The sequence below is a fragment of the Antedon bifida genome, chromosome 6 (assembly GCF_963402885.1).
Source record: "Antedon bifida chromosome 6, ecAntBifi1.1, whole genome shotgun sequence".
NCBI lineage: Eukaryota > Metazoa > Echinodermata > Crinoidea > Comatulida > Antedonidae > Antedon > Antedon bifida.
Window position 1 is genome coordinate 3,371,322 of NC_136231.1, and position 22,074 is coordinate 3,393,395.

General features: G+C 30.7%; 1 protein-coding gene across 2 annotated transcripts in view; it reads right to left on the reverse strand.

The window, feature by feature from the left end:
- LOC144845796 (ADAMTS-like protein 1) overlaps positions 1–22,074 on the reverse strand; it is a 43,415-nt gene that overhangs the window by 15,702 nt on the left and 5,639 nt on the right. The window contains exons 1-3 of one of the 2 annotated variants that reach the window (XM_078703237.1): positions 9,741–9,906; positions 3,074–3,235; positions 2,025–2,255 (exon numbers count right to left, since the gene is read on the reverse strand). In XM_078703237.1, the coding sequence (XP_078559363.1) occupies positions 2,025–2,255; positions 3,074–3,235; positions 9,741–9,800 (453 nt within the window). In that variant the 5' untranslated portion in view covers positions 9,801–9,906. Of the gene's footprint in view, positions 1–2,024; positions 2,256–3,073; positions 3,236–9,740; positions 9,907–22,074 lie in introns of those variants that run through there. The other variant, XM_078703236.1, reaches the window with a different exon arrangement.

A 22,074-nucleotide genomic window follows, 5' to 3' on the forward strand; every position in this document is an offset into this window, starting at 1 on the left:
CACTTATTCACTCTAGAGGCAAGATAAAATATGCTGTTTTGTCACCTGTTTTCTACCAAACGAAACAAATTAATTTCAAAAGTGTTCTATTACATATGATGTAAACCTTTGGGTTATTATTGTACAGCCAATTCAACATTAGGTCTAACATTATCAAAATCTGAACTACTGTATACTGGCCATTATATGGTAAAAGCTGACATTAAATCCAGCGCAGAGCATTGATGTGATCTCCACACTTTGACACCTAGGACAATCAAAGTATATTAATTGAAATGTTGAGCAACTCAACAGTTCTTTTCAGAACTAAATATATGTACTATTCTTCAAACTTTATATCAACATAATTTGTTGATATCAAGTTTGCGGTACAAATCAATATCATTGATTTCACCATGAAAACCTTCAAACAACAACATTTTAAAAAGTTTTTTCAATCAATTGCAACTGAACAGAGTCTGCATCAGTTCTATATTTTAAATAAAAGTAACATTAATGTTTACTTTGATAAAGGAAATCTATCTGTGGAACTGTAGGGTGCTAAGTGTTTGTCCTTTGTAGTGTAAAGGTCAAACTAAAAACAATTTATATCAATGACCAAAAGTTAAAGTATGCACCGCCTTAAGTCTTGGTCTAGTAATATGACAACTTTATAAAGTCATTATCCCGTAGCCTAAAGGCAGAAATGATAGGCAATGGATTAGTCACTGTTGCAACTCATTGGTATAGAACCCAGCAGGTCTATTTGCGGCCTAGCTTTGGGTCATAGAGAGTATTGGACAGTGTTTGGACAGCCTACGCCTAAAGTTGAATGGAAATTAACATGCTGTGCTTCTTTTGGAAGGGGTGACAGAAAAACATCCTCGGAGAGCAATACTATAATCTTATACAAAATACAATATTTTGTTTATCAACTAAACTTACAAACCTAAATTGAATAGGTGATTTCATTAAAACATGTGGGGGATGAATCTGACCACATCTAAATTAAACTATGTGAACATTTGCCAACTTTTCCATTACAATTAAATAGTAATATATTTCATAAGATCAAATTTAATTGTGTTACTGACTTTGAATTAGATTCTTCTAAACTAATAAAAAGTTTAATCTCAAAAGAAATTAACTAGTTATTGTAATTAAAGTAGATATTATTTAATAATCTAAAAGTAACTAGTAAACTCAATTAAAAATACTTTTCGTCGCTTGTCTGTCTAAAGGCATACATTTTGTTTCGAGAAATTAATAGAAATAGGAACATAATAGCACGGATATAAAGGATTGATACATAATTCCTTTAATCAGTGCGAGTGCATGTTCAATTTTTCAACGTTTTTGGTACAGTACTGTACCTTGCTTGGTTCCATATTTACACATTATGTTAACCAAAAAAACACCTCTGTTTAATGCCTATGTATTTGACTAGATAAAGCCAATTAACCTGTATCACAAGAAACCTACGGTAGTAATGATGTATCCTCTGGTGGGGGGTTTGGGATGTCTTCAAATCTCTCCTCAAAACCCACCTTTTGAATTTTGAATTTTTTAAATTTTTCTGTCAATGTAAAGCGCATTGAGGCTTTCAGCATAATGCGCTATATCAAGTACCAGTTATTATTATTATTATTATTAATGATATTTAAAAAATATGCAGGGATAGATTTAAGAGAAGACATACACATCATTTTATTTTATGTTTTAATCTAAAATAAAACATAATTAGTTTTTTTTAATAAATTGCTAATGATAACCAAAAGCACAATCCATTCACCAAGATCTACACAAGATGTTCTACGTATTCAAAATCTTAAACAATTACTTGGAAATGGAGTTGATTTTACAAAAAAAAAATCCTGAGATCTTGCAATATTCAAAACCAATACCATGGGATTGGAGCCTAGCATCTTAACCACCAAGCTACAAACCACTTCTATGGGTTCCTTAATTTTAGATTTGCCTCTGAGCTGATCTGTGTCATTCTGAACAGCTCAATATCATCAAAAAAACAATATAAAAAAACATACCTCACATTTTCCATTTATACAAATATCTAACATATCAGGTCCACATAATGTGCCATCTAAAACTTTAGGTCCTTTTTGTTCAATCAACCCTGTTATTTGCTCCCGACATGTCAACGAACATCTAGCCATGCTGTCTGCGACAGCAAAAGCTGACCATTTCAAAAAGCCAGCATCAAATGCAGCGCATTGCTGGTCTCGGGTTATTTCTTCTTGTTCATTTTCTGTACATGGCTGTAAAGAAATTGAATATCAATATATTATTAATCATTAGATGGATTGGTATAAACAAAGTTTTTGATGTGGTGATGGTCCAGATATCACTATACTGTACGTGCGTCTTCTTTTTAGCTCTCTCTTCTCAAGTCACGACAGGGACTATGTGAAAAAGTACACATTTCTAGTGCACACTACCATATTTATTCAAATAAACGCCCCTTTTTGAATAAACACTCCACCCCACTCGAATAAACACCTCAGGGCCTTTTATTTGTAGTAGAATTCATTGATTGGCATGATCTACAATTTACCAAAAATTTTGATATAATTTTTACTGTATTTTATCACTTCTCGATATTAATTACATTCTATTTTTAGTTGCGTGCAAACACGACTCAGGCTACAGCTCACTCTGTCGGTCGGTCGGTTGGTCTGTCGGTCGGTAAACACTAAATCAGTATTACCATATTACACCCAAAAAAAAACCCCTCCCCCGAATAAACGTCTCCTCCTGAACAATAAACGCTCCAGGGCATTTATTCAAATAAATACAGTAAGTGAATTTGTGTACACTGGTATTGTAGTATAGTTCTTAATATCCAAAAACAGTTGAGCAGAGCATTTAGCAAGGCAGTAGCAAAAAAAGTGATGCCTGCGCCTTTTTCTTAAAATACAACGGGCCCTTATCCACAGGCCTACAATTTAAAGTGGAGAAATCTCTTCAATTAAGCAATTAATTCACATGCTTATTCTAACTAAACTCACTTCAAGTGTAATAACTATATGAAGGCCCTGCACTTGATAATAATCGTATTTTAAATATTTATAATTACCTGTAAATTGCAAGTTTTATATGTAATTAGACCAGCTGACGGGCAGGCACCACGTGCACATCCCCTGGCTCGGAATGATAACCCTCGACCACATTTTTTGGAACATGGCACCCAGTTTTCCCATTCTGTATAGTTATATGTAGATGGATCTGAACTTGAAACCTAAAAAACAAAATGAGTTTCTTTAACTTACAGTACATTTTTCAGTTAAGTTAAAATGTTTAAAAGTTTAACTCAATTATAAAAAAATAATTTATATTCATCTTTATTTGTCTAATCAGATACATAAACATACAATAAGAAAACCATTTATACACTGCAAATAAAATTCAAAATATACATAAGAGCATTATATCTTAATGATTTTTTTATTTATGAATAATAAATTTTAAAGAAATAATGAGAAATATAACTATAGAATTAATAATGAATTAATATTTAATGAATTGAAAATGAAATAATCCAAATTAACTAGTTGATAAATGTTTTATTTCCACAACGAGTAAAAGAAAATTTGACCTTCGCTGGTATTCAAGTCAGCGTGGTTCTATCCTCAAATAGTATCTATATATAATATCAGAAACACAATATCATATAATGAGGTCAAATCAACATTATAACAAAACATAGACAGAGGGGATGTCATGTCAGAGTGGCAGTGAGGTTTTTTTTGTTATGCTAAAGGGGTCGCATTGTCATGACTTCTGCCGGTAAAAATATAAATACACCATGCTCGAGAGTAAAAAAAGTGCACTTATTTTTTATCATGTGACTCACAATTGTCCAATCAAATGACAGGAATCTATTTAGGTGTAGATCATATCAGTCTGTATTTTAGATCTTCATATAAAATCATTTACGATATCATAATTGCTGAAGCTAGAGGCACACCTTTATCTAAATTAGCAACTATTGAGAAACTATTTCTACTAGCTGAGTTTCATCGCAACAAAATTGTTGAAAAACTGTTGGTTTTATTTTCTTTAATCAGCTGCTCACTTAGGACCTCGCAGCCAAGAGCGTGAAATATTCGTTTGATAAACAGGTGCACTATTGAGCATGCTCAGTTTGATACCGTTAAGGTGTAACAAGTCAATTCATCGAGAGAGCGTTATAACAGCTTTGTGAAACAGTTCATGAACTTGGAAAAACATTCCAGATCAAAATAACTATACATCAAATATGATATCATTATCAGATATAGTAAAATAAAAGAAACTAAACAAGGCTTTGGAAACAGTAGTTGGATATAAATTAAGATACTAATAAATCATAAAACGTATAATATAAAACTTAATAACAAGGAAGAAATGCCAAACCTCTTGAATAAATCAATCCGTACACAGGGCTATGAGACTACCGTATTATATAAAAGTTGATATAACAATTAGTAAATGAAAAATAAGTAAGTTTTCATTCTAATATTTTAGATTAAAATTAAAACGGTACTTTTATCTTGTTATTCTATAATTGATACAGTGTTGAGTAGTATTGGAGAGTATGATTTTATGGAAACTTTTACCTATGCTAAATAGTAAATGTAAAATGTAAATTAATTTCATTCTACAATTTTTTTAAAAATATTATTGTGATAGAACTTTAGGATTCTTACAACTCTCATAGCCCTGGGTTAATAGGCTAGGGGGTTCATTTTTAAATTGTATACTAGGTAGATAAATGTTTCATTCCAATTTGAACTAGATATACAAGGGGAACACACAAACATAGCCTGCATTAAATAAGATGATGAAGAATTAGATAGAAGAAACATTAAAATTTGCAAATAATATAATATTCAAGCTTACACACACATGGTTTAAATATGGGACGAGAAAGTGAGGAGACTTGTTTCCGTACACACAGAAGCAACGAGGGAACGCAGACTAGTCCATAGTTGACACACAGGAAGTGGTTTAAATGCGTCGTTTTAAAACACAAATTGATTCACAGCTGATAAGACAACTTTTTTAGGGAATTTTCATGCTCTTCGCTCAATCCAGATGGTGCTATAACAGTGTAAATTAGTCACAGCCAAAAAACCAGTAAAACAAAAGCTATTTTGATGCAGATTTGTAAACTATTAGGAAAAAATTAGTTACAACAGGAAAAAGGTCAACAAACTACACATTTTATCTAAACTTTTACCTGATTCTAAACAAATTAAAATTAGGAAACCGGATTCATTCTCATCCTGTTTTGTCGGTAATGGTAGACTATGCAAAATAAATTGCAACTACTGAGAAAACTATAAAAGGGAAACCATTCACAACCACTCAAAATAAACAAACTCTTGTATTGATCTGCTTGCCTTTGTAATAGTATTACTATTACACTATTGTCTACACTATCAAACTTTATGTGACAAAAAAATGTGATGTGCCCATATATGGACATGATAATTTAACTTTTCTGTTTTTGTTGTATTTTGTGTATTGTATCTGTCCTGAGGGTCCCAAATGATCAGCAACTGCTGGATGGATCACCCTCATTAAATATGGTTTTAAAAAAAAATATCACTACCATATTTGGGCATATTACTACCATATTTCGGCACATCACACTTTTTTTGTAAAAATAGTTTAATAGTATAGACAGAGCTTTAGACCATCAGTCTGTTTTTAAAATGTTTTTTTTCATTCATTCAGGGATCACTTTCATAATCAAAATAAAATATATATACATAAATATACTGTAGGTAAACCTATATTTACGAGTACTGATGTACTGTGTATGTATAATATCCAGGGATTGCTAAAAATGGTATAAAAAAATATATAGTTCATAATTTCATTTTAATTAGGGAGCGTGCCCCTAGACCTATCCTCCAGCGACTTACAAAACTAGCCGTGGCTAAATTAAATAATTCATAGCTTTATGATAGTCAGCAATTTCATTATATAATAATAATATTCTGGATTTATATAGCGCCTAATGTTGTGAAACCTCTAAGCGCTGTACACAAACTAATACGATAAAAGGGATTCCAACCATGCCAAAAAAAAACCCATACAAAGTGTATATTTCATTTTAGAAATATTAAAAACTACTGTGTTTATATCCTAGAGTTGCAAAATAGATTTTGGTAAAGGTACCATGAAATTGGAATAAGCTATACCCTCGTTAAGAATGAACTTGAAATAGCCTTAGGATGGTATTAAACATTGATCTTCGGTGCTCTAGTCCTGTTAATAGGGTTCAGTTATTTTTCACCTAATAATCCTTTGAGAGCAACAACCATACCAAGGTATTTCAACTTAGAAAATTTTCAGTTGAACCTCTGAAATAATATGTTATGTTTTGATCTGTATCATTCATGGACCCAAGGGGTTGTTTTTGAGGTTACTTTAAAATAGCCCATTGGGCAAGTGCAGTAGATCTGTATTTTTACTGGCCTAAAATCAACATAAGCATTGTTCGAAAAACTGTTGTACTAAAAAATTCAATAAAACATGACCAAACGGGACAGTTACTGAGTAACCTCAACGGGGAAATTATAGATTTTACTTGCCATCGGCCAGTTGACTTATGCTAAATCAAACATTGTAAGACTTAAATCAAAATAGCCACATCACAATTATGCATATTATTATAAAAATTAAAATGCTTTCAAATATATTTAGTGAAAAAAGTTCTTTTAAGTTAAAATGTCTCTTTTCTCTATTCTTTGATACTTATCTTTATCGATCAAACATTTCGGCAGACAATTAAGAACTAATAGTTTATTGTGACAAGGAGTGGAAAAGAGGCATATATCTACATTAATATATCCAGAACATGCAAACACACAAACAAAAAAATAAAATAATTTGTTTATGCCCTTAAATATTTCCCGATAGCCCATTCCATGTCCAAATAAGTTTAATTTATTTTTAAAAGACCAAGAAGATTCATATCAAAAAAGCATAAATGACGAGTGATTATTATTTTTTTATTTACAAAAACACAGAACAGTAAATCTCATGGTAATTATTTCAAGAAGTTTTTGTCGTCAGCGGGTCTTGCTTTGAAACATTCTCGTTAAATAATGATTAATAACATGTGGCTGCTTTTGAACTTAGTCACCTTCTAATGCCAAATTCTTTAAAAAATAGGAAGATGAATCAATTATCAATTTAGAAGAGGGCACTCAATAAAATGGGTGTGTAGGCTTGTTGAAATTGAAAAAAAAGTATTAGATTGCACCACATTGCAGTACATTGATATTTCATAGAGTAGAATATTTAGAGGACACCCTATTCAGGATACTTCCCCATTCAGGGGACACCACTATTCAGAAAACACCCTAGGTATTAAAGATACTTTGTTAAACTCCGTCTACACTATCAAACTTTATGTGACAAAAAAATGTGATGTGCCCATATATAGACATGATGTCGTCATATCACTACCATATTTGGGAATATCAATACCATATTTGAACACTAGTTTGATAGTGTAGACCGAACTTAAGATCTTTGTATGATGTTTACAAATTAATTTTTTTAATTTATTTTAATTGTTCTGTTTACCTGGAAAATGAATAAAATAAAAATACAAATGCATGCTAATGAATTAGAAGTATTCAAAATGTGTAGGGGGCCATCTCTCTGAATGATGATATAGTACACGGTACAGTTTCCAGAAAATATTAAATATATTTTAAAAATCCTGGAAAACAAAGATTAAATCAACACATGAAACTGATTATAGATATGGTTCACTCAGTGTTAATTTAATATTTGATATAGACAATTCTGAGACATTTATCAGCACTTCAGAAGGACCGTGCTGCAGCCAAAGGCTATAATATTGTAGTCTATCCATTTATTGTCATGCCTGAGGCAAAATTCAGGGTCAAAATATTAATTTTTTTATAAATTGTCTGCTTCATGATAGATTTGTTACACAATGACTTTCATAATAAAAAAAACAATGTGACACAAATCTTTCATGATCAAACACTAAGAATAGTGACAATATTTAGTAATTGAGTGACACCTTGATGTTCGGACTTCCTGTGTTACTTTATTCTAAAGCTCTCGCCCTAACATTTTAGTTAAACAAAAACATATTTAACCCTCGGAAAGTTCTTTTTTATTTTATGTTTCTTTATTTTGTAACTATTAACTTTTTTTGTAAGAAAATGTTGAAGATATTCCTTTTATTGGATTGGGAACCACAATTCTCTGATCATTAAAGACTGATCAATCTGTATGGATAATTTTTTTTAAATGTAATTGAAATGGTTGATTGTTAGTTTAATTGATTTGTATAAATAAAGGTGGTTGATAATAATTGGTACAATAATCAGAAAAACCTGTATTTCCAATTCAGAAAAAATTAAAAACATTTAAAGATGTATTGTCCCACTGAAAACATTTTGTGTTAAATATTCCATTTTAATGTCACATAATAGTTATCCACTTTGACCAAAAATTAGATTGAAAAAAAAATATTTACCTGCAAAAACTGTAATCAGCCAATGAATTTTTGGTTGAATTTAACCATTTATTTTGTCATTTATAGCGAAAACATTTTTTTATTTGTATTTATTTTCTACAGAAGCGATTAACTTTGTTAAAATCTACAAAATAACCTATTCCAAGTCTAATTTAATTAATCTTCATTTTTCATGTTTTTGGGGAACAATATATCTTTATTAAAGTAAATTTGTATAAAAGCAGGTGAAAGTATCATTTTCAAGATAAGAATTCACCAACAGTATCATGGTGGTAACTGTTTTGAAATTAATGAAACAAATTAGATGCCAAACACGAAAGTAGATTATTCGATACTGGGTTACTTAAACTAAGGAATTCTTACGTACCAAGTGTTACCAAAGGTATGCTGGTCGACGTTAAACTGATGATGTAATATGGGTCAGGAACATGATCAAAACAAAAATTTACCATTTTTATGCACTTCCATTTAACCTTTTACCCTAGCCCAAAATCTGTACTTTCCTTTTCCCCTTCCTAGGAAAGTGCCATTTTCCCTGAGGAATTGTGGAATTAGATTCAATAGCAAATTTAAGATAAGATATAAAACACAAGGCAAACAATACAGCAAACATTATCGATGAAAACAATATGGTCAGGACACCGTATTATCATAGACCAATTTAAAATCCATAATGGATAACGGCCTCTCTCAAATAATTATATTACTATCAATTTTATAAATTTTTTTTATTTCGAATTTGTTTTTTTGCGATAAAATATAACTTAAAGTTTAATACGACTTTGTAGCAAATATTAAAATAAGAAAGTTATCAAATAGATAGATAGTAAATTGCAGGGGAGTCAAGCAGAACGCAGTAACATAATACATCAAGGTCTGAGCCACACAGGAAATTCAATAACTATACAAAAAGTTGCAATTATGTCAACATGCTAACTGTATGGTTAGGTAAACCAAAGTTTACTAAAGTACCGTATGAAGACGGACAAATAAAAATATGTAAAATATCATTTACATTTGTTATTGTTTGCTATTTGTAAACTAGCTTATTACATTGTATTAATATATATTTAAAGACATATTTACTTATTAACATATAATTATAAAAGATGGGTGGAATAAGGCCCACACTTTCAAAGTTGTCCACCTAGCCTAAAGCATTACTGCATTTCACTTCAACCCAGCCTAATAGCAACATAGCACCCACTTAGAAAAAAAAAATTCTTACCAAAAAAAACAATGAAAATCCCATAACAATTAATAACTGCACACCATACAGAAGATCCATATTAAGGCACGGTTAAAATTAATGTCTCACGCAAAAAAAAAATGAAAGTAATATTTAGAATTTCTCCTTCATCCTAAAAGAGTTTCTTGTCTATATCCTTCTATGTAGCTGACATTCTAAAGTTAACTTAATAGGTATACATATCAGTTAGTTATTGTTGCTGATAATGCCCATGCAATATCTGATTGCTGATAGGCTGGTGGAGTTCTGACATTGTTAAGTATTGGCCAATCAGAAAGCCCAATTGAAAATGTAATACTTTCTAAACTTTATATATACAATTTTACATAAATCTTGACAGTTTTGACTGCATTTTTATATATTGTTTAAGTAATTTGGTCTTTCAATTTAAAAATCCTTTAATAATAAAATTATAATATTCTACATTTTTAGTACCATTATTCTCTCCATTTTATTTTAAATATTGACTTTAATTTGCTTATATCCAATGAGATCTGCCACAACTGATATAGCTTAAAACCAATGTTGGCTTCCTTAAAAAACAAAATGACATATTTTTGTTAACATTATTGTTAAATATTTATTTATTGAAAATCAGAAACAGCCCTTTATTCACTGAAACATTTTTTTTGTAAATTTGATGCCAATATATTCTACACGGTTGGTTTGTATCATATTAAGATTAAGTTTCCAAAACTAATAAAAACAATGAATTACCCCCAGGAGATGTTTGTAAATCACAGAGTTGGAAGGCATGTAATAAATCTACATGGATTGAATATCTTTGGCAGTAGAATAGGTATTGTTTCCATTTGAAGACAAACAACTTCTGACATCGATTTAATAACAGCTGAAAAACCCTCCCTCTGCTGTGATGAAAATAATTTAATAATATTTAGTATCATAGTGACCAAATATGGCATAATTATTCTTTTTGGCTTTATTTTTACCAGTTTAGCATTATAGTCGAACCTCTCTTAAGGGGACACCTTAATAGACAATGTCTCCTGATTAACAGTTAGTGGTATTGTTAAAATATTTCCACTCGTTTGTTTCACTGGACAGCGTCCACATTATAAGGAAGTTCTAAAGGAGGTTCCACTGATTATTTTTCAATATAATAGAGCTTGATTTTTCAAAAGCATCCCTTTCAAACATTCTATTGGTATAAAGTTTTCAAAGTGACAGAGTACTTAACTTGCTATAATTAATTTCAGTATTCTTTTTTACAGACCACATCAAACATACATTCTTCCGTTGCTCTGATGTTTCTGAGCCTGACAGTGTTTTAGTTGCTTGTTGCGTCATGAAAACAAAAGACCAACATGTCATGTTTATACACTTCTTTCGGGAAAACTCCAGAAACAGGCCTTTTCATGATGTGGGTCGTTGATTTGTCCATAATTATCTTTTGGCCGGGGATTTCCAATAATTTAATGGCAAGTAATAATTTTGTGTAGTTTGTATGTATTTTCATAGTATTTATCACCATTTTGTACGTTTGTAATTGGCCCAAATTTCATTGTAATTGTGGACGTTCCATAAGAGGACATTATTACGGATTTCAGTAAAGTTCAACTTTAGCAGATAAAAAATGTTCACTTGGATAATAAATAGCCTTATTAATGAACTATAAAGTATATTAAGTTACTGTATCTAAACTTGGAATGAATTCATCAAACTTGCATTGTTTTCTTGGTACTTGAACTTTGATCAAGTTGCGCTATATTGTTTTTACGCGTCAACAAACTTGGAATGACCGAAACGCTTATGCTCTACTTACAAGCAATGGCTTTGGGGAATCATCAAAAAAAGGATCAGGTATACAATGAAGAAAAAATGCCAACAAATTGCAAACGTTACACATCAACAATCAAATATGATAATATAACCTGTTAAACCATCACAAACAAATTCAACTTTTGTACAGAGTGTACTCAAAAAGTTCATTATGCTCATTCCAGGTATAGATGTGATACTGTACGGTATGTAAAGGGTAAAAAAAAATACTGTAAGATTCATGTTACTAGCTTTATTAACATCAATTAACAGCACATTGTTTTTTTAATGATTTAATTGTTTTGAATTTGTCATTATTATTTTAATTAATTTTTAGATATTTCTTTAATAGTTTTTTTTTTTGTTTTTTTTTTGACACAGACTCCTCCTTGTAGTATGCCACATTGTAGTATCATAAAACGTTTATATATAGCATACAGGTATAATATTGCATAGTCATCATTTTTTTTTTTTTATTCTTTGAAAACATAGTTCTTTTAACTGTGCATGATTCTTTGAAATGCTATTTACTTAATACATATCTTGCTCTGCGAGTGGATTTAATAAAACGCAGATGCACAATTGGTAACAGATAGGCTATTGCCTCAAGGTAGCACCCGACACAACTAAACATGCCGGCCAAACTTGGCATAACACTTGGTTAATAACAGTATCATATCTATTGATTCTCTAAAAATGCACCTTGGTGCTAAAAACAACAACTGTTGATCTCCTCTTGTTGCTGTGTTATTGTTTAATTATGAAATTCCTGTGTTAAACACTGCGGCTGTCAGATGCGAATCTGTAACATGGATAATAACGGAATGTACTCATAAACTTTGGGGGTCTAGACAAATCGTAATACTAAAGATCAAAGGAAACGTTCAAAACCAAATATTACCAATCAAACCACAATATAATAGAATTTTCCTGACGGCAATGTATTGCATTACTTTGGTATTTTATTAGCCTTTTTTTAAAACAAAACCATAAAATGGATACAATTTTCGTTTTTGATCAAACTTTAAATTTCATTACCTATACTATACCAGACTGTAAAACCAGAAATTCTATCCAATATAATAATATTCTAACAAGAGGTTGATGTTGGAAATTTCAAATTGGTCTGTGTTGTATTATTGTAGAATTGTATTTTAAAATCAGTTTTATATAATATAAGTTCTAATAAAAAGAAAGTATTGTTCTTAGTGTATCTCCTATGAATCATAGGTATAGAGGATATAGGATTCTAACTCATAACCACATAGTTGACCATTTAATTCTTACACTCCCTCCAAATATCAAGTGTTTCTAATTGAAATTAAATCCATTCATTCAACACTACACATTGAGTTATTTTCAAACTCTAAACTCTTAGTTTAATAGTAGGTCTACTAGCAAAGATAACCCTCCACAGGAGCATTTCCCAGTTTACTCCAGTGTTCAACCAATACCAAAACACCATTTAAACTCCATTATGTGTTCAACCAATATCGAAACACCAATCATACGTGTTCAACCAATACCGAAACACCAACCCTATGTGTTCAACCAATACCAAAACACCATTTAACTCCATTATGTGTTCAACACCGTTCTTGTCAGATCACCGAAGTTAAGCAATGTTGGGCTCGTTTGCATTCTGGATGGAAGACCGTCTGGAATAGTGGCGGGTGCTGTATATACTGGAGAGTGATAATATCGGGCTAGCATATGATAGGCATGAGTTCTGTATCATATTAACTGTATCATTGGCAATATGCTTTACTCCCATTGCCTCGTCCTTCGGATGGAACATAAAGCAGTTGGTCTTGTGTACATATAGTGGATGTTATAGAACTTGGTACACTATTCGCAAAGAGTAGGGGATTGTCTCCCGGTGTGCTGATCTGGTAGGTGCTGCACTGCTGACTGCCGTGAGTCTGTGGAGGGCCTAATCCAAATTTTCTCTTCCAGTTAAGCTTGAGGATAAATATAAATACCTTTATACCAACCAATACCAAAACACCATTTAAACTCCATTATGTGTTCAACCAATACAGAAACATCATTTAATTCCATGTGTACAAAGGTTTCACTCGCTGGGAAACAATTTTTATCAAATAAAACATTTAATCTTTAAACTAATGATATAGTACCACTACATTAAAAAAATGTCATTATTTATGATTTAGTAACAAATATCTTTGATTATGATTTCTTTATGCTGTATAATTATTTTCAAGGTCTCAAATATATTAAAGCTAACTAGTTGAATTGAATTGATATAGTAATTATAATGGATGAATTTAATATTAAAAGGAAATTGGATTACAAAAAAAAAATCCAAACAATTTACTACACTTTTTATATTGACTTCTGAATCAGGAAATAACTTATTACATGCATTTTTTTAAAGTTTGAATAATTTATATTATGGAAAAAGAGTAGAACAAAAATTAACAAATAAACAATATAGTAACAACAGACTAGTAGTTTGACTGTATAGTATAGTGAAAAAGATTCTAAACCTGAGGAAAAAAGTACAAAATGTGTTATAAAAAACATAGAGGGAATTGATTTGGGACACCCATATTCAGGAAGAAAAACACACTAATGTACAGGCAACTTCTAATAATATCTGTGTCCTCGATGTGACCCTCTAATAGTGTTCTAACGCTACAGCGAAAATTGTTATTTGAAAAATTTGATAATTGATCGCATTTAAGTCTGAGCAAGAAACATAGTGTTGCACTGCAATTTTTTCGCCATCATTTTATGAACATGTAACTATAAAAGTTAATTTTTCATACTGTAGTGAAATAAATCTTTGTGAAAATATGAAAATTAAAACAGTAGCGATAAACTCTATTAATTAAAAATCTTCTGTTTTTGATGATGTGTTATGAAGCAATAAATATCTTTATTTCACAATTCTGTTTATATTGTTTCAAAGTTGACACATCATTATCAGCATGACCAAGCACATTGGCACAGATGATCCTAGACGAGGGAATTACAACTAGCAAGCGTGTCAGAAACAAAAACAAATCAAATGCAATTTTCCTGTTTTAATAACAGCGCAAGCTCGAAGGTAACTGCGGCAGGAAGTGTTTGTTGAGGCAGGTGTCATAGCAGGCTGATTCACCTGAGCAACCTAAGGCAAGGGCTAAGATGTAGGCCATGCATGTAACAGTCCTACAGGTAAATATAGGCCACACATGCACTTTATGAATATTTCAAATATTTTAATTGAAACGAATATAATAATTATTTAGATTAACTTTGATAAAATCCTTTTTTTTTTACTTTTTTAATTAATATTATTTTTTTTAATATTAATATAGTGCATTGAGCACTTTTAGTGGATATGTGCGCTATATAAATTGTTATATTATATATTATATTATAATATATTTTAAACATTAAAAATCTTCTAATCAAAATTAACCACTTTTTAAAGAAATATGGAAATGTTAATGCTAACTTTCATAATTTACAAATATTTTGAGACATACATTTTTTAAACTGAAAAATTGTACAGATGGCATTTGCCACCAAAAACATAATAGACAAATAAAACATCACAAAAATTAAGTCAATGTTGTTTAAAATTTTAAAAATAAGTATGTTGTTTATTGAAAATTACAAGCTACCCTATGTTATTTCCCCTTTGTATTGGGACATTATTCATCTGAGAAATAATTAGTTTGCATACTAGGAATGCATAATACAAGCTAATAATAATATAATATTTGCTATATTTGCATGGATGCATGAACAGTTGTAACAGCTCTTTGCACATCATAGAATTTGGAGAAATTTGTTGAAACCAATGTGTACCCTGAATTCAGAATAAACAGGATAATGTCACTCTTCTGACTGCGAATGACTAAACAAAAGTCTGTTAAGAATAGGTGAAATTGCCCACCTATTTAATCTCAATCAACACCTAAAAACAATCTTTTAAAGATGAAAAGTCAATTTTCTACTTGTCTGGATTTGTATCATCTGATGATACATGAACGCGACATAAAACATGCATCTTCATTTGAAAAGTTACTTTCCAGACCCTATGCAGCCCAAATTTAATGAAGCGTGTTTAAAAAATAGGAAACCACTTCCAAAATTAATAAAATTTGATATTATCAAGCTGTTGGAAAATTGTTGATTTGTCCGATGGATTCAAGCATCTTTCACCAATCTTAGTTACCTTAGAATTACATCAAGTGTCATTGGCCTTAATTTAAAAAAAATATATATATATTCATGATTTTTTTTCATGAACATCTGCTTCTGCATGCTGTTTTGTTTCTACTAGCAAGTTATTTGAATTTAGGTACAGTAAGGTAAAGGCGAGTCTCGTATTAATTCTGAATGTTGGGAAATGAGCTGTTAGGAGATCATGTTGTACTAAAAGCCTCAGTACTATAGGTAGGTGGCTGGTGGCTATTCCTTTCCATGTCTCCTTATTTTTTTACCAGGTACTAATTTACTGAGTAAATCAAGAATTGAATTGAAGTCTTTCTGTATGATTGTCAAGTGTCCTAAACCACTCCGCTACCACAAATCCTCTTATTTTTTTCTCTTTTGTGGGGGCAACCCACTTTTATTGCAATGATAAACAATATGGTGAAGGTTACAGTATATATGTCTATCTATCTATTTATCAATGAATATTTAAGTGATATTACACAGACAGGTTAAAAGATTATATAAAATATTTTGATATTGTGTTGAAATCTAGATAAAATAAACATGTATACAGAAAAAATTCTCTTATTATGAAACATGCAAAGCCTAATTCCATTACCCATTATGCACACCTGAATGTATTCAGACTATCTGGTTAATTTCATATCACATGCCATTCAGTATTAATTCTATTACACGTAAAAGGGATATTTAAAAATATTTTAAAATGGTTCTATTACGTTCAGCTTATTGTAAACATGTTGTGCCCTGTGAAGCTGTGACTGTTAGGTGTTCAGAGTTTGTTTGTAGTGTGCGCCATCTCTAAACGGTCTGCTCTGACCACTGCCTTTTTTAACAACATTGATTGAAGACGAAAATAGTTTTTCGAAAGTTTATTTTAGAACAGTAGATTATAAAACAAATAATGAATGTAATGTTATTGACTGTGCTATTTAACTAAGCTCTATCTACTCATGAAATATTCTTCCCATTCAACAAACACAAAACAGTTATGTATAGGCCAACTACTAGCACAATGAATGACATTTTGATGTTTAGCCACCAAGCTATCTCAGTTGGTAGTCAACGCCTCAAAGAAGCCTTTCAGAACCTACTGACCATTAAAACAACAGTTCTTGATACACTGCATTTTAGGCCTAGAACAGTGGGTGAAATACTTCATGTCAAATTAGATTACAGGACCACCCTCTGGGAAAGATTTTACAAAGGTTCAAGAATAGTTACAAGACGACGATACTGTTACGTACATTTTGATGTCTTCCAACATATGCGAGGAAATGATATGATTGAATAATTAAACTAGATGTGTCCTACAGATGAGTACAGTATCTTTTACATTCTCTGCAACTTGAATATGTTTAAAGATTTGTATTTGTTGAATGGAATAAATACAGTAATTTCATTCATTAAAAGATTATTACTATAATATACCATTTAATTCACAAGAAACACTCTCTATGCAACTCCCCAAACATTCATTATGTATTTATCAGCTACAGTATGAACCTCAAAAGAAGCCTGGGCTTCTTTTTTAGGACTCTTGGGTGGACTCCTTTTCGAAATGGCCTTCTTTTTGAAATGAATGCTGTACATTTTGTGAATTGCTATCAGGACAGAGACATTTTATTTTAAATATGAATGGCATTTTGAGATGGGCTTCTTTTCGATGAGGTGAGCTTTTTCAAGGTTTTATTGTATTTTACTTGCATGTAAAAAGATCAAAGAATTTTGAGGAGCGGTTAGTTTTATTGAAACTGACAAATATTTTGTGAATCATTTCACTGTCAATTGCCATATAATTAAAACAATGTGTTTGCACTCACATTTTTGTCTTATTTACTGGCTTACTTTGAACACTTCACCACTAATTTTGGATTTGAATATTGACCCTGGAGAATACTCATAATTGTTAATAACTTCAAGATGAGTTAAATAGACAACATTAATTAACTGGGACGTTATCTATTTACTTCGAAATGAACCTATTTAAAAACTTCCGAAAAACAATTCCTGATGTTGGTATTTTAAATTGACACAAATTATTTACAGATGACAATGGTTACGTTTTTTTAATCGGAAGACATTAAAATGCTTTTATTTGTTTTGTTTATTCTAATATTAGGGCACAGAACCTTTGATGTGAAATGTGGCTATACCCACCTGTTACTGCCATTAGGAACAATACTCCTCCAACTTTTGTACTATTGAGAGATGAGATTAAATCTGTAACATAACTAAATTTTCCCAATTTAAATATTAGTTGTCAGATTTTCAACACTGTATATGGCATGCAATTTATTTAATCAAAACTTTAAAAGATAGTAACTTGTATTCATTTATTTATATATTTATCACTTTGTATTATTTAATGATCTACAATGGTACAAAACATATCTCAAAATTGTAAAATAATAAATAAATAAAGTAGACTTGTATCTTGTATCTTGTAAAAATATCATATGGCATTAGTATGGTAATGTAAATATTCACTGGGGCTGATTGACAATCTTTGTCGGGGAGAAAAATATGATATTTTCTGATTAAAACAATATTATATTATAGTATATATAGTACTTGTCGTTTTCTTTATTTTTTTATGCATTAAAAATACAACAGAAGTGGAAATTCTTATGAGTTAAAAAAACAATTATAAACTAGAATTTAATTCGTCACTTTGACGAATTATAGGTGATCATTTTTATCATTTTACTGAAATTAATTTTTTTTAAACATGCACGTATGTTAACATACGATCGGAAAATGTTGATGTATGCCATCCTATTATATGCTTATAGTGCTGAGTTGTGCCTATATGCCATATACAATATGTACAGTATATACTGTATATCTATATACAGTGTAGCATAGGTAAAATTACGGGACACACATGTTCTAATTTTTTGGCATGATGACGTTATCAAACTAAACTTTAAGATGACAATTTCGAAAGATAATTAATTGAGCAAAAAAATATAAGATTTGGAAAAAAATTTGGCACGTAGAAGCGCTGTGCGCGCTCTTTGAATTGTGTATAACTTTGACGAAAAATATGAAAAAACTACTTTTTCACTTCAACTGGCCATATGTTAACGTCACAACATCCGATAGGCTTAATTTTTATATGAATTAATATCTACATTTCATCAGCTTTCATAATAAATTATAATCATCAAGGTAACCTTCAATTCTGAAGAGCTGTAAGATATTCAAATTTACTGCGAAGGTGAAATTACACGGCCTACGTTATTCAAGTTTTTACGCGTGATGACGTCATTAAAATGAAGATAGTGTCAACTCATGATAAAGATAATTAATTAAGCAAGCACATACTGAAAGTTGTGCGAAATTCGAGCACACATAACCAAGATGCGCTCTGTTGAATGTGATAATCTACACAAAAAGATAACAAATCCTAATTTTTAAATTCAAGTGGCCATTTGATGACGTCAAAACATTTTGTACGTAAAATGTGTACATGAATTCATATCTACAACTCAATGGCTTCCAGAATAAGTTAAAAAAATCGGGGGTCATCTTGCATTCTGAAGAATTATTTTCATTTTAAAAAAGACCTATTTTTCACCATTTTCAGAACTTTTGTAAAATTAATGTGCGCATTTTGTCATTTTTAACGTGCTCGTATAGCGTTATTTTAAGTCGGAACTGACTCAAATTTGGTGAATGTACTAAGGATGGTGAGTAGAATGAGATTTGTAAAAAAAATTCATATTTTTTACGCTTTTTAAGTATTGCGCGCGCAAAAACGCATTTTTGCGCAGTAATTTTTTGAAACACGCAAATGGCCTAATTCATGCTCTAAATTGATCAAAACTTAATTTTGAGCGTTTTAAATTTTTAATGCGCGATATCACGCGCATGAACCTACGTGCGCGTGCGTTTTTATTTGCTAATATTTTTACCCTTGATCTGAAGTTTACGTGTAGTGAATTTCATTAATATGTGATAATGAATTATGGAGATATGATTGATAATGTGATTTCGCAAAATGGCGTATAAATGTCGTCACGGATGAGTGATCGCGCTGGAAAGCTTATTAGGATTAAGTTATATTATTTGAAAGATATTCTGAAATTTTTGTAATCATTGACATTAAACTTTTTGAGATAATTGTTACACAAAATAGTGTACAGAAACAATAAAAAGAAAAAAAAAAAGAAAAAAAATAATAATAAAGATTTTATACAATAACAATAGGTGATCATTTTATTCTAAATGATCACCTAATTACTATAAAAAATACAAAACATCAAGCGTTTAGCCTATATGAAAAACTAAACTAGCTAACTAAACAAGCATGCAAAAATATAATATATCTACTACAAAAAAATGTATATAAACCAAAATATTATTTTAGATGCTCCTATATAATTAAATGTCATTCTTCTTGTCTGAATGTCAAAGGTTAACTAGCTCCACACGCTTCATAGTACCAAGGAGATTTAGATCAAGACAAGCCAATCCCAGGTAATCATAATAGAGATGATAATCCTAAATGATGACAGCTGCATTGAATGACTTAATAAAACAACCAGCTGATGAAACCATCAAATCTTTATTATCATGTTTAAATCTATTTTTCATACGCCTCCAAGATCATAAATGAACAGATGATGAACCCTACTCACATTTTTGTAGAAAGATTGTTAAGTCTATTACAACAGTAAATAATAAAGTGTCATGGTTGGAATAAAAATACTACACCACCATCACATTGCATGCTTAGTGAGAGTTGATTATATTATTTATTAATTTTAATAAAAATGCTATTTACACTTTTACTTGGAACATTAAAGCCTTGATCGCACTGGACTTAATTTGGTCAAATTAACGGAGTCGCCGGTTAAGAAAAAGTCCAATCAGAACGCTGTATATACAGTACAATTCCCTCAGGGTTAAAATTAACAAGTCCAATGGTTACTTTTACCGACCACTGCCTGCCCAGGATAACTGACCATATTCTCGGTTAAAGTAACCACGCCGGCTAGAAAGTCCAATCCGAACGCGAGTCTCAGGTAAACATATGACCTTCAGTCCATCGTAATTTTTAACACAACGGTTAAATTTTGGTCAAACTGGGTGGTCAAACTTACTGCATGAATTTATCCAAGTGCAAATAATGGTCAAATTTAACGATGGCCAATTGGGTAAACTTACCTTGGTTCAATTTACCCTTTTCAAAGTACAGTGTGAACAAGGCTTTAGAAACTAAAAAAAACAGTCATAAGACAATATATCAATTTGAAGTATCAATCCTTTCCATGACAAACTCTAAATTGTATGCATTGTTTTTTCTAAACTCGCCTCTTGTACTATAACCAATATGTTTTTGTTTTGTTCACTATCTCAATCTCAATTTGTTATATTATCTTAATTATTGTGTCAGGATGTGTTAAAATATAAGTACAGTTGATTTATAGTCAATAGGAATGGGATAAAGTATTATTCCATCTTTTCAGCCAGTCTTAAATCATCACCTGATTTAATATACTTCACCTTTGTTTGTCTCTTGTCATCGAATATCACTTCTTTTTTTTTATATCAAAACGTTACTTAATGTTAATAATAAATACTAAAGTGACAGTTATCGATTGAACAAAAAGTATGTATAATAGAATAAATATTATTAGTTAGTACTTCTCTTAAATTATGTCAGGGAGTACAATTAGTCAAATATTTGCCCCAGTTCTGACATCATTTGTACTGTATTTAAATTTTTAAGAAACTGAACAGAAATTGAGCTACTCTAAATCCGAAGAGGGTATTTATAATTAAACTAGAATAAACTGGGTGACAGCAAAGTGATGCAAACAGGACAAGGAATCAAAATGGCAGACATATAATTATCTATTGAAAAATAATATTTAGCATTAAAAATAATTAACCTAAAATATTTTTTATAAAATTAACTCTAAAGTACTTAATATAACAAAAATAAATAATTTCATGCTAAAAGTCTGAAAGTTGTGCATACAATTAAAAGAATTTAAAAGAAACCACCATTTTGATATGCACAGACATACATTAATGGTGTGCGACGTCAAACTGGTGTATTAGATTAGCCTATGTATACAGCCTTAATTTGTGGTCCCTCTCCATTGATTCGTACAATACTGTATGATTACATCAAATTTAAACTTAACATTTTTGCCTAAAATGTACAAACAGAAACCAAATTCATTAAAAATGGCTTGGATACCTTACAAGTTTTATGATCCTTTTGTAAAGTACAAAGGACATTTTAGTGGTATATGTCAGTTTTAAGTAGAACTAAAGAAGCCTATTAAGATGGAATTACCAACAATGTTTGTTTTGATTTTCC